At 48.2% G+C, this 12,500-nt stretch overlaps 3 protein-coding genes across 5 annotated transcripts in view; 2 read left to right on the forward strand and 1 right to left on the reverse strand.

Moving 5' to 3' along the window:
- LOC126570439 (NADH dehydrogenase [ubiquinone] 1 beta subcomplex subunit 8, mitochondrial) overlaps positions 1–710 on the reverse strand; it is a 1,047-nt gene extending 337 nt beyond the window's left edge. Inside the window, exons 1-3 of the mRNA XM_050228181.1 lie at positions 568–710; positions 110–333; positions 1–43 (exon numbers count right to left, since the gene is read on the reverse strand). The exon at positions 1–43 is cut by the window's left edge and continues 337 nt beyond it. Of these exons, the coding sequence (XP_050084138.1) occupies positions 1–43; positions 110–333; positions 568–652 (352 nt within the window). The 5' untranslated portion in view covers positions 653–710. The remainder of the gene's footprint in view (positions 44–109; positions 334–567) is intronic.
- A 1,475-nt stretch (positions 711–2,185) lies between these two features.
- On the forward strand, positions 2,186–11,730 carry LOC126569595 (ras-like GTP-binding protein RhoL). 3 transcript variants are annotated; one of them, XM_050226797.1, is made up of 5 exons: positions 2,186–2,293; positions 4,877–5,428; positions 10,640–10,913; positions 10,980–11,097; positions 11,176–11,730. In XM_050226797.1, exons 3-5 carry the CDS (start codon positions 10,671–10,673, stop codon positions 11,379–11,381), a joined length of 567 nt encoding a protein of 188 aa, XP_050082754.1. In that variant the 5' UTR covers positions 2,186–2,293; positions 4,877–5,428; positions 10,640–10,670; the 3' UTR covers positions 11,382–11,730. The 3 variants fall into 3 exon arrangements, with proteins under 3 accessions (XP_050082754.1, XP_050082756.1, XP_050082755.1); XM_050226799.1 differs by lacking the exon at positions 2,186–2,293 and adding an exon at positions 2,354–2,609; XM_050226798.1 differs by lacking the exon at positions 2,186–2,293 and adding an exon at positions 4,053–4,162.
- Positions 11,731–12,086: 356 nt separating this feature from the next.
- The window catches only part of LOC126574147 (replication factor C subunit 4), a 1,383-nt gene continuing 969 nt past the window's right edge, over positions 12,087–12,500 (forward strand). The window contains exons 1-2 of the mRNA XM_050234170.1: positions 12,087–12,312; positions 12,388–12,500. The exon at positions 12,388–12,500 is cut by the window's right edge and continues 755 nt beyond it. Of these exons, the coding sequence (XP_050090127.1) occupies positions 12,191–12,312; positions 12,388–12,500 (235 nt within the window). The 5' untranslated portion in view covers positions 12,087–12,190. The remainder of the gene's footprint in view (positions 12,313–12,387) is intronic.

Below are 12,500 nucleotides of genomic sequence, written 5' to 3' on the forward strand. Positions count from 1 at the left end.
TACCGAAGCGATCCTCCGACCAGAAATCGGTCTCTGCGTGAAGCTAAAATGACAAAAATATTATGTTTTATGTTGCTCTTTCAAATGGGTGGTTTCAGATATCGCTCACCGTATCATGGAGATTTCTCTTCAGCTCCGGGAAGTCATAAGGATAGTAGGGATCCCTCGCTTCTACTGGCGTGTCCGGTAGCTTCGGATAGTCACCGTAACCGAGACCATCATCCGGGTACGGCTGGTATTCCGCCGGAGCTAGTCCGTACTTCTTGGCCGCCAACTCACGCTCTTTCTCGGTTTCTGGGAACTTGCCCGGCTTGAAATCTTTGTTCCAGCCATCTGCAAAACGAAAAAGCACATACAGTCGATTTGCTTAGGCCAGCGGAGAGGCCAGTTAGACCCGATCCGGCTATCCGCTAGAAACGTAAACAAATCCAACCCCACCGATTGTGCCCGAGGAATGACAGGCTCTGCGCTGAAAGTTACGTAAATTCCGACGAGCCCCAGCGAACCCGCTTACCACGGCCGGCACAGGAAAACATGTTGGGAGGCAGGATGGCCACGATTACTTACGATTTCTGACGCTCATATAGAGCAGGGCTGGATTTCGGTTCGATATTTGGGCCGCAAATTTGAGACCCTTGATTAGCGCTGCCATCTTTTAGAACTCTTCGTTCGGATCCGCAAGGGAAGAAAACATTGAAAAGTAGGCGCTGTCAGCATGACAGTGTGAATTGACAGTGTTGACGCAAAGTCCCGTGCAGCAGAAAACATTCTGTAAAAATTGAAAAATATCGTTAAATGTGATTAATTTTGAAACTAATTTATTGGTAAAATGTTAACGAAAGAGATAGCGGAAGGCCAAAGTATATCTAGGATTGCGTCTAAACGAGCACGAAAGTATCGCGAAAGTATCGCGACGACGAAACGAATAAACGTCATCCCCATACAAGTGCGCGAAAGTTTGATCGCGATAGCATGGATGCCCGTGTAGGGAGCGAATGCATCGCGAAAGAACGAACACTGCTGTCAAAGCTGTCATTTCATATAAAAAAAGCCCTCTGGCGGAGGTCTGTCGAAGAACACACGCTTTCGCGAAAGTTTTTGCTCAGTCTGAGCAAAATCTTTCGCGATGCATTCGTTTACCGTCTGGAAGCAACTTAAGTTAATCTAACAATCAATACAGCTTCTGTATCGATAAAGGATGTAGATCTCCAATTTCTCTCTAAATAATGTATTTACGACCACAAAATCGAACCTAATTATCCACAAAATTGAATTAACTTAGTTCGCAGTAAAGGCTCACATGCCGCACATAATCCAAGAAGATCCGTCTGGATGCCACTGCAAACCAAACATCCATGCGGTTGCTGTCTTGCGTTAAGAGATCCAAAAGATTTCAACTGTATGACGTGCCGTATCCGTGGGAAAATTGGGTCAAAAACAACATGTGTTCGAGCGAACAGGCACATCCGGGAGCAACGCAAACTCCTCACCGTCAATGTCCCTTCATGCGCCTTTCCTTGGGAGTGCATTGCAAGACAAATCCCTATTCTACGGCTGTTACATGCGGCTTGGCGGTACCTGCTCGGGTGCAAACTGGCCCGAACCGGTGGCGCCAAAAGTAAATGCATAATGCTCATCACGAAGATAATGGGTATGAAGTGCTGCTCTTAATGAACTTCGCATGCACTGCATTCATAGGCGCGCATGTAGGTAGCCAAACAATTTTAATGAGGCTCATTACGACAAGTCCTGCCGTTGGTGGCGGTGTTGATGGTCATCTAGCGCCAGAAATGACCACGAAAAATCCTCCACCTCAAGGCTAGGAATGGGAAGAAAGATAAGGCCACCCCCCTCCCCCATGTGATATGAAGGGGTACGATGGTGGTGCCCCTTTTGAAGCCTGTTCTTTGTTCGACTATAATTCACGATCGAGGTCATATCGGCGAGTAGTACGTAAACACACCGATTCCCATCTCCCAATGTCAATTAACACGTAAACCTCACACATTTACGAGACCATCATCATCCCATCGCACGACGAGCGCGCGCGAATGAACCATCCCCCACACTTCAGGGAGGTTGTCTCTCAAAGCATATCCCTCTTTCGATGGTATACGCACGCCCGACGGCAAGTTATGTTGAGACTGCTCGGTCGGTCGACTCATTTTTCTCTCTCGCATTTATCGCTAGACGCTCGTACGGTGTGGTCATGCCGTCGTTGCTTGCGAGCATAAAATTCGTTTAACTTGCGTTGGTGTTTGGTGTGCGTTATCGGACATCGATCATAAAATAGGTAACAACCACGTTCGCTGTCCCGTGTAGGGAGGTTGGTGCTGCTAAATTGTCCCCGGTTGTGCGTTCTTATCGCGTCTTAAGTTGGCATAGTTTGGGTGCTACGATCATCGGGTGCCCGCGTATATGTGGCCTCTCGTGCCTCTGGGGCGCGCTGCGTCATCCGGTGCCGGTGCTGGCACACGACGATAGCAGTCGTCAGTGGTGACGAAAGGGTTAATAGTGTCACGTTCCTCCTCTTCTGTGCGCCTTTTTCATCAACGTCGTCGTTGTCGTCGTCGTTGTGTGTTGAGTTTGGTTGGCAGCAAAAAAAGAAGGTAAAAATAGTGACCATACGACCGCAACAAAAACGGAACCAAACCTACCCAACGACGGAGATTACCATGTATGGGGGTGGGTGGGGAAACGTGCGTGCAACCTGTTGTTGGTTTTCGCTGGATACCGGTCCGTCCGCCTGTCTGGCTATCGTTGCGAGAGCGAGTCGATCGTCTGCCGTGTATCTGTGTGTGGTGTGATGATCTCTAGAGTGATCGTGAGGAATCTAAAATCATGAGGAATTTGAATGTGTTCGCGCGACATTCTAGTAAGATTGATGAAAAACCCACCTCACACACTTCCAGTGATCGTACTTAGCATCCGAAGCGATTCTCGTAGCCATCGGACATCCGGTTAGTGCAGTGATCGTATCGTAGTGATGCCCCAGCTCGCTGTGCATGATATCGCGATAAGCTGCCCTCGTGTGCGGCTGTATGATGATTTGCTCGCTCGATTGTGTGCGTACAATATATGTATTATCTGGAGATAAACATCACGAGGCCGATCCGTGACGCAGCAACAGTGGGATTGTTTCGCTCTGCAAAGTGCATCCGATCAGACTACGTACTACTTTGCATAGCAGAGCGATGGCGGAAGCATCCCAAAAATAACCACACGCCACGAAACGCCGTCAGTTGCCAACGTGGCCGTCGGCCCGGGGGGTGGGAGATCACGTGAAGTATTTAGCCCACTTCACCGGGCAAACCCCCATCGGCAAGCAGCCCTAGTGCGGGCCAATACACATTCCAATTCCCGGCCAGAATACGGTCGGTGGTCGCAGCAGCGGCAGACGCAAAGATCGTTCAACGTAGTCGTTGCCAATTTGGGAAAGATCGTATATTCGCCGGGAGTCTGGAGGAAACGCCCGAGAGCGATCGTGTTTTGCACATTCAATTAAGTCCGAAGCAACGATCTGTAATGACGCAGTGTGACCGCCACGGATGCTTGTATGTCATCATTTGGTGGCAATGTGTGAATCTTCCTTTCGCGCCTTAGCGACGCGATACTAAACAGAAGAATCGCGCGCGCCCGAGACTAGAGAGGTCCGACCGGTGCCATGGATGCGCCGCCACACATCAATACCGAGGCGCGATATCTGGCAACCGTTTTTGCGGTTTCGCGGCGCTGCCGTTCTTCAAAACCTTCGCCTATAGACAAGGGGGGCTGATGGGGCCTAATGGGAAGGCACAGCAGAGAGGAGGACAATCTCCTATCGCATGCTTGACTCGAGACTCTGGCCGCGGCCGTCGTGTGCGCCGTGCTGAACGGGGCAAGGCACGCTCGCTGGTATCGGAGCTCGTAGAAGGAGGGCCAACGGAACGCTGTTCTTATCACGAACGTTCGCGAAGTGTGCTGGACCCCTTCTCTCTTTGCCTTATCGTTATCAAACGGTCTTGCAGGACGCTGACGAAAGGGAGGAAGAAAAGAAGGAAGGGATCGGGCACTCCTCTGGTGGACTGCTACACAGTCGTGCTGGGGCTACGGTTGATGGAATATCGTAGCCAACCTATCAATCAGCGCACATTGGCATACACCATCGTACGCAGTTCCAAGGGTTGGTTCCCTAGAGATAGAAAGTGAGAGAGTGAAAAAGGGTGATAAGGAGTGCAGAAGGGACACGCAGGACGATCGACAAGAGCACCCCGAAAGAAGCGTCCTTCGAAGGAGACGCGTCCCTATGGTCAGCTGCCGGTTCTGCGATGCGATAAACCACCAGGAAAACAAGAGAGGAGCTGCAACGATCGTGCTTATCAGCGGCGACGTCAACCGGGCACGGATGCACCCTGCGTCCCAGTGCGGTATAGTGTTTTTTCCGGCATTTTGACCAATTCGATGTTCCTTTGGGGTGCCGTATTCAAAATAGTGTCCGCTACAACACAGTTTGTGGAAGTGAAACTCAACGACAAACGAGAAAGCGGTGCTGGTGGTAAAGACTCGAGCGGACAAAGTGAAAGCATCCCACCCAGCGCAGCATAGCTTGCCCATCAACATCGAACAGGGATGTTGTTGAACGGTGGTGGAGCCCCAAAGGGTTGGTGACATGTCCGGTGATGGCCTGGTGATGGAGTCGTAACCATGCTCTCAATCTCCGGAGGCGAGTTACGACATCAACCAGAAAATGAGTTGGTGTTATGGTGTTATGCTGTGTTGTGAGGAACAAAATCTTTAGTCATGGTTACGATAGTGATGTGTTGTTGAGTTTTCAAATTGTGTCCCATTTTGCTTCCCCTGTTAAATGCTTATTGTTCATTGCTATCTCCCTTTACAGTGTAGGTCCGTAGTTTTGTGGAAAAAAAACGGTGACTCTACTTATCTGTAATTGTTTCGGTTGGAGACAACGCAATCGTGCGGAATGAAATTACCGCCCAGTGTATTCCGCGAGGATTTCAGTCGGTTTAGTGCGGTCAGAACGGGAGGCACCGGTTTGCGTGAAGCCTGAGGGGGCAGCAGTCGTCGCGGTGGACAAAGATCATCGGATAGTAACTTATCGGCAGGCTGACGCTGGCTGGTTCTTCTGAGTATCCCTTGGATCGTAGTAGACTGGCCCACATTCAATGACATTTCCCGCGGGGATTGACATTTTCAAAGTGATTAGAGAGCACCTCGACCGACCGGACAACCGGACCTAGTGGACGCGGTGGCATTGCGAAATCAAGCGCTCGATAACGACCGGCTACACGTGGCCACCGCTTGTAGTGCGTTGTTGTTGATGGTTTAAAGAAGAAAACTATAACTAAGCTAACGAAAGCATCTACTGTCGTGTTGGCTACGCTGGATTGAAGGGAACCCGACGCTGGAGGACACCGAAAATCCTAAAGCGGTAAGTGTGTCGAGGGTATCAAGTTATCATTTATTCTAAATTTTCTGCTTCACTGTCGCCTTTAAAGAAGTAACGAAGCTGCTTCCACGAAGACAACATCATCATTATAGAAGTTGTCGCCAGAATCGGTGGAACGATAACGTAACCGGAGCTACGGGATACAATAGCCCCAGGTTTGCTGATAACAGAAGGTGAACGCGTACTTGCCTTTCCCTTGGCGTTCCTAGGACGCACACCATCCGGATACACTCGTCACCTCGCGGCACTGATGGCGAATCGCAATCCTTTGCCAACTCCAAAGGAAAGAGCGTTTGGATGGTGCTGCCGGTGAATGGTACCTTGTTGTTTGATGTTGCCGGCGTCGACTTTTTCCGCGAATCCAATATGTCATCAATCAGGATGCGTGTGTCTTTGCGCCTCTGTTTGGCATCCATAACGAACCACTCTCCTTGATGATCTCTAGCATCTCACTCCCAGTGCCATCGTTGGTGAAGCAAATTTCATTTCCCGTTGTTCTGAACTATGTTTCTGGTCGCAATTCTCCGTCTAGCTCGTTTGTTGCACCAAGGGATTTCGCTCATTAAAACTTGTGCCAAACAGGAGTTTCCACATTTAACTCCGCGCGCGGTGATCCCCCAACCCCTTTCGAATGGTTACTTGTTGAACGATGACTAACGACTGTTCCCGCGGGAGAGTTGGGCTGTTATTGGAGCTTTCATCACAGCACAGGGGAAGTTCCTCGATTAGATTATACCTTGTACTGCGCTCGGGTGTGCTTGAGTTAGCTCATGTTGACGAATCCTTTGAAAAAGTCCCAATATTGTTTTTGATGACCCACCAGCAGTTCGGTACCGAAGCATAGCCGGCACTTTACGAACATTAAAGCAACCAGGACGAAAGGAGCAGTGAAAATTTCCCAATGAATTCCACGGGGAGCGGAGAAACTCCACATGCGGTACGTGCGTAATGTACGCCAATTTATCTAGAAGAAACAGGAATTACGCACCTAAACTGTTAGCCCGGATGATCTCCAGCTACCTTTACTCATCATTTGATAAATGACCCACTCTTTAAGCCCCGCAGTAGGCTAACGATGCTGGCGCCTCTGGCGTAGCCCTGTCGGCCACAAGATAGTGTTGATACATCGAAGCAACCCGTACACACCCATACGCTGTGTACGGTTGAAAATGGTCGAGATGAAGAGTAATTGGTAAATATGGTTACACTTTCCCCATTTCGTTTCGCGCTATTAAGCTCTTAAATCGTTCCTTTATGCCCTTTAAGTACACCTTAAATCGAAGCAAAGTTGATGGACGTACACCAATCAATCGATCTCCCCGGTCTCGCAAAGCATCCGTTCGAGTGGCGGTTTATGGACCGGAGTAAGGTATGGCACGTGAAAAAGAATGATGATTTTCGAATGAAGCATCTCATTATGATACAAGCACCAAGGTCAACACCGAGCTTGTACCGTAATTGAATTCGCCATGATTTGTCGCTTAACATAAACATCCCGTGGTACCAGCACAGAAACACGGGCACTGAACCACAACCATGACTTTTATACGGCGTTCTGAATCGAATTCTTCGTATGCTTCCGAATGCTGATGTAACAAAGTACTTAAACCTGGCAAGGGCAGCTGTTTCCGTTGAAGGAATGGGTGCTGAAGTTTATACATTGTTGGCAACCCTATTCAGTTCTCGAGAAGGTAACATTGCAATGCGTTTCCGTAAACAACGGGTTATGCATCGACCGGAAGAGAAACTTGCCGGCGTCCTGTTGTTTCCTAGAGGTTCTCGAAAGTTCGCAACATTTCAAGATCCAATTGAATGCAACAGAAAGTTCCACTTCTTGTACTGCCCAGGTAAACTATCGTGTTCTCTTGTGCTCTGGCATCGTCTTTCAGCGATGATTCATCGTTAACGGCGAAGACGGAAAGTCTACATCGCGTATGACGGTTGACGCATCGCCCAACGCTCTTCGGCGGGATTAGTCAGCTCGGTACAACTGCCCCAAAGAGGAGACCAATCGAACTGAATCTCCGCATTGACTCAATCCGCTTATCAATTGGTGACGCTCGGAAGGGCTGGTGCTGCAGTATCAAGGGGGAAACCTCGAAAGTGCTATTCCTAATAGCAAGCGCGATTCGCACAGTATGAAGGTGACAAAAAAAAATCGTCCAGAGAAACACTGACCTTAGGTGCTGCTACACCACGGTTAACAAGATTTGACCTTCACAGGTGGATCGATAAAGCTGAATTTACCGGCAGTTTTCCGGGAAATGAAAAATTCATCCCCAACACCTCAGCAGCATCTGCGAATCGCGCTGTAATCCCTGTGCCGGCCATCGTCCTGCGAAACGAAAGAACCGAAAGTAATACACGGTACCAGGGCGAGCCACTCATCGGACCGACCTACCTATGGTCACGCTTCTTTCTTTTTCATGCGTTACCAGTGTCCAGTGAGCTGCCCAATTTTCCCGGTCGAACGCGCGCCTTGTCTAGTTTCGCTTTTTCTATCCGACTGAGCATCGGTCGATGGTGGTCCCACCGTGCATCCGGTCACCTCAATTTACATCCATTAATCTTTGGCCTGGCACGAAGAGACAGTGCGCGCTACTGGGGCACAGATTGGAATGCCCCAATCGCGTTCTACTCTTATTGCCAGAGTCCGGCCCCCGGTTTGCGTCTCTTTCTCTCGAGCCAACCAACCAGCGAAAGAAGTGCATCTTCCCAAAGAGCTGCTGGGGCTTGGTCTTGGAAGATGAAATTAATTTAACCCAATTAACGTGCCCGGACCATCGCCCCTTCATGTGGGGAGACCTTTCGCCCCGTTTCATCGGCATTTATTCTCGCGGCCCATTTACACTCGATGCTGCCGCTTTGGTATCGATTCCGTTCTGTCATTTGGTGCTAGTATGTTAACAAATTTCTTCCCTCATCAGTGCAGGTGTTTGGTGGCCGATACAAGCGGCCCAACCGGGAGAGGTATCATCGAAGTAACTTATTTGTATGCTCCAGTTCAGTATGGTCGTGCGAGGCGTACGCTTCACGTACTCGGAGATAACATCCATTCTTCATAGATTGCTGTTTGCTCGTCACACTCCAGTTCCCCCTCCAAATTCCATCAGCTGACGCTCGCTGATAAGAGGTGTCCGTAACAGCTGTGGCGATCAAAAGCGACGGAAAGCGTGTTGTGTTGCGATGGGCTAGCCATGGTATTCGATTACTCGTTTGCAGAATATAGCGGAATGGTCTACAAAAGTTGCCTGTTCCACTGATGCTGGTGACAAGGGCGATACGAGGGCCACTCTTGTGTGATCCTTCAACACAATCGTTTTGAGAAGCGAAGCTGTCGATGGTAAAGCGTCAAAATAACATCTAACGTTAACAATGCCACCAACAAGCATGATTCAATTGCCTCTGCTACACACAAAGACCAATCGTGCATCATTCGCCTTCGCCTGAACTTATATTTTACGAGCATTGCAATACGTAGCGTAGTCCAAGGAATAATTTCAGCGAAGCAAACAAGCAATTAATCATCCGTACACAATTGCACGTCATGGTGTGCACTAACTGGAACGCGTGGTGCCCATCGAACGAGGAGTAGTGTATGGTACACGATAAAGTGATAAGAGCTGGTGTGTGGTTTCGATTATGATGCCAACGCTGACGTGTTTGCATTGCGTGCCTAAGCAGCTTTCGACTAGCGAATGCGAGATGTGCATAAAATTCCGCTCAAGACACCGTCCCATGAATGAGAGAGGCACGTTTTAGCTGGTTCGTGCCTAAGCCTGGTCTACAGAGGTCCTTTAGGAGGTGTACTACAGCACACCTTGACCTTGGCCTTGACCGATGGTGTGACTGATAACACATTAAAGTATCAACGGGAGATAGGCGAGACTCAATAGCATGATCTGCATGTGAAAGCTCCTTTATAAACTTTTCTCTGGCACCAGGAGTAAGTTGATGGGGAAGAATGTGTTCGAAAAATTGATTGTTGAATGTAGAACACCGTTTAGAAGCATGTATGTGTAGTGGAAATTTTCTTCGAGCAGCGCTATCTGTGCGCATCGGCGACAGTGCACACCCTATGTCACGGCGGGAATGCTGGGTTGATATTTGCATAAAAATGGAAGACAATTGAATTTGCCATTGCGTTTAGCACTTAGCCAGTGGAGCCGTTTGTAATCCGTATTCGTCATCCAAGAGCTGTGGTAGAGGCGAGGCGGTTGCGACAAGGACATGGCTTATTGCAAAAAGGCGTACTCGCCAGAGAACAGGAACACGAGGAAGAAGCAGGCTTACAGCAGAATATGTGTTGCGTGTAAATTACAAATTCCTTTTGTACATGAACTCACACATCATACACATACTGCTGGCCGTCGAAGGATGATTGAAAAGGGAGGTGCGTCTTTAACTTAGCACGTGCTTTTAAGGTGGCCTCTTGTGGTGTTCCTTTTCGCAAAAAATGTTTGCTGTTTCGATGCAAAATAAGCACGCATGTTAATCAATTCGTTTTTCGTTCGCTTGTTTGTTATTGATGATAAATGAGACCGAAATTAATAACAATTGATGCGACCGGTATGCTTAAAAATTTACCTTTTTTATATCAAAGCACTATGACGCATTTGGATGTCATGAGAGACCGCTTCAAGGCGTGTAATTGGGTCCCATTTCATGGCATGGATTAGGATAGAGATCATGCTCCTAATATTTGCATATATTCACGGCAAGAAAGTAGAGACCAAGATAAAAGCTCATAAAGCGGATGGCATTTCCTGTGCATATATAGACCCGAACATTATTGGTAAGCAAAAGAGAATGAGTCATAAGATGAGTCGCTGGTGGAATAGAAGGACTCCACCGGGTGAGAATGAAATTCAATCTAAAACGGGAGTTGTGGTAACGACCCTGATCATCTCCTGAAGCTAATTAGCAGGGTACTTCAACATAGAGGTAGCTTTGGAGCATTAGTAATTAGTTGACAAACATGATTCTCTATCTCTACTTAAATCTAGGCTTTAATATCGAGGGTCACGTCTTGTTTGCTTGAAAATCTGATCCGTTGATTCCAGTGTATAAGCGTTAGTTAGACTGGTTTAAAAAATTTGCAATATAATATCTTATTAACTAAGAATCGATTTACCAAAAGGTATTTCTATGCTACAAATTGTAATGCATGTTTCGTTTCTCTCGTAATTGCAGCTACCAGTGATTGCAGTGAGGACACCAAACGATGACAATGACTATCGGGGGAATGCGTCCGCTAAAGATCACCACGGTCGGTGATGGTATGGTCGGGAAGACGTGCATGCTCATCACCTACACACAAAACGAATTTCCGAGCGAGTATGTGCCGACGGTATTCGATAACCATGCCTGCAACATAACCGTGGACAATGGTGCGTACGCGCTCACACTCTGGGACACGGCCGGCCAGGAGGACTACGAACGATTGCGGCCCCTCAGCTATCCAAATGTAAGTTACCGCATCCTGCCACAATCAACTTCTGTTTAACATCTTTTTTGTGATTCACATTTACAGACCGACTGCTTTCTCATCTGCTACTCGATCTCGAACCGCACCTCGTTCGATAACGTGCTATCCAAATGGTGCCCAGAAATAAGACACTTTGCCCCGTCCGTCCCGATAGTGCTAGTGGGTAAGTAGCGATCGGTAACAGCTTCGCTTCACATTCGCACATTTTTCACTAATTCCTTGTCCTTTTGTTCCTTTTTAGGCACCAAAAGTGATCTGCGGGTAGTGGGCTCAGAGAAGTTTGTCACCACGGCCGAGGGCAAGAAGCTGAAGCACAAAATCAAAGCGTACTCGCTGGTGGAATGCTCGGCCAAACGGAAACAGAACCTGGCCGAAGTGTTCGAGGAAGCGGTGCGAGCGGTCGAGAAGAAACCCCACGCCGGTCCACGATTATGCACGTTGCTCTAGTGATTCCCTTCCCTGAAGATGAAAGAATTCTCCGGCCAACGCCTGGAAAGGATCGAACGCGATCGAGCATGATTTCATCGGGGGGTGCACGAAGAGCGTTTCTTTTAATCCCTGTTCCTGAGGTTCTCTAACGATAAAGAGCTATTTTTTGAGTTTATATTTGACCAATGAAGAAGAGACGAGAACTCGCCTAGAAATGTGACTGGGGCTGGAAGGTGAAAGAAATCGATACGAGCAGACGAGACGGTCTGGTATCGGCTGCAAATCATTCTGGACGATGATACGCGAGACTGTCTGCCAGGTTTTTATTATATTTAAATAAACTAGTCATCGTAAGTAGTACAAGGAGCATCGGTGTGTGATTATTTCATTTCGGTTCACTCTGGCCCTCGCCTTTGTCTGCCTCAAAACCCAAACCGTCGATTTAATGGTCGAGTTGTGCTCTAGAGACGAGCATTAACCTGGTATGACCACATTGGAATGGTAGGTATTGTATTATTGTGTGCCGTTTTTACAATTTATAGTAGAATTTTCACTCTACCAGGAAATGGAAGAGTCCAAAGGAAAATTAAATCAATGAAACTGAACAGGGCCTGTTGCGCGCGCAAATGGTTGCTTGTGTAGCCATTGCAGAGCCTGACAAATGTTGCAATAACAGAGCGACTGTCATACTGGCGTTCCGCGCGCGCAATTCCCCACCAACAACAAATCAACCGGCAGGTTGCTTCTTTTTGTGCGTAATTTTATCATCCCTTTTCCTTGATTTTTGGTTTAAAACCGTGTGATTTGTGTAGGATTTGTGTTGAGACATGCAAGCATTCCTAAAAACAGGCCGTACTACCGGCGGTGGAGAAGGCGCTTCCGTGCCAAGTGATGCAGGCCCGCAGTCCGCTAAACGAGCACGTCAAGCGATTCCATGGGTGGAGAAGTAGTGCGTATTTAGAATGTCCTTACTGGAGAAGTAGAAGCAGCAGCTAATTTCCTAACCCCGTTATTCGCCCTGCAGCCGTCCCAGAAGTGTGGATGATGTGGTTGAACAAGCGGAAGTGGTCGCCGTGTTGCGCGAAAGTTTGTCCACGGCGGATCTTCCCAACCTGTTGCTGTACGGACCGCCCGGTA

The sequence above is a fragment of the Anopheles aquasalis genome, chromosome 2 (assembly GCF_943734665.1).
Source record: "Anopheles aquasalis chromosome 2, idAnoAquaMG_Q_19, whole genome shotgun sequence".
Taxonomy (NCBI): domain Eukaryota; kingdom Metazoa; phylum Arthropoda; class Insecta; order Diptera; family Culicidae; genus Anopheles; species Anopheles aquasalis.

What these genes read in the sequence shown, in the direction of transcription:
- LOC126569595 (XM_050226797.1), top strand. Translation starts at nt 10,671, where the DNA reads ATGACAATGACTATCGGGGGAATGCGTCCGCTAAAGATCACCACGGTC. An exon ending in GGCCCCTCAGCTATCCAAAT is followed by an intron (nt 10,914 to 10,979) that starts GTAAGTTACCGC and finishes TCACATTTACAG; the next exon opens with ACCGACTGCTTTCTCATCTG. An exon ending in CGTCCCGATAGTGCTAGTGG is followed by an intron (nt 11,098 to 11,175) that starts GTAAGTAGCGAT and finishes GTTCCTTTTTAG; the next exon opens with GCACCAAAAGTGATCTGCGG.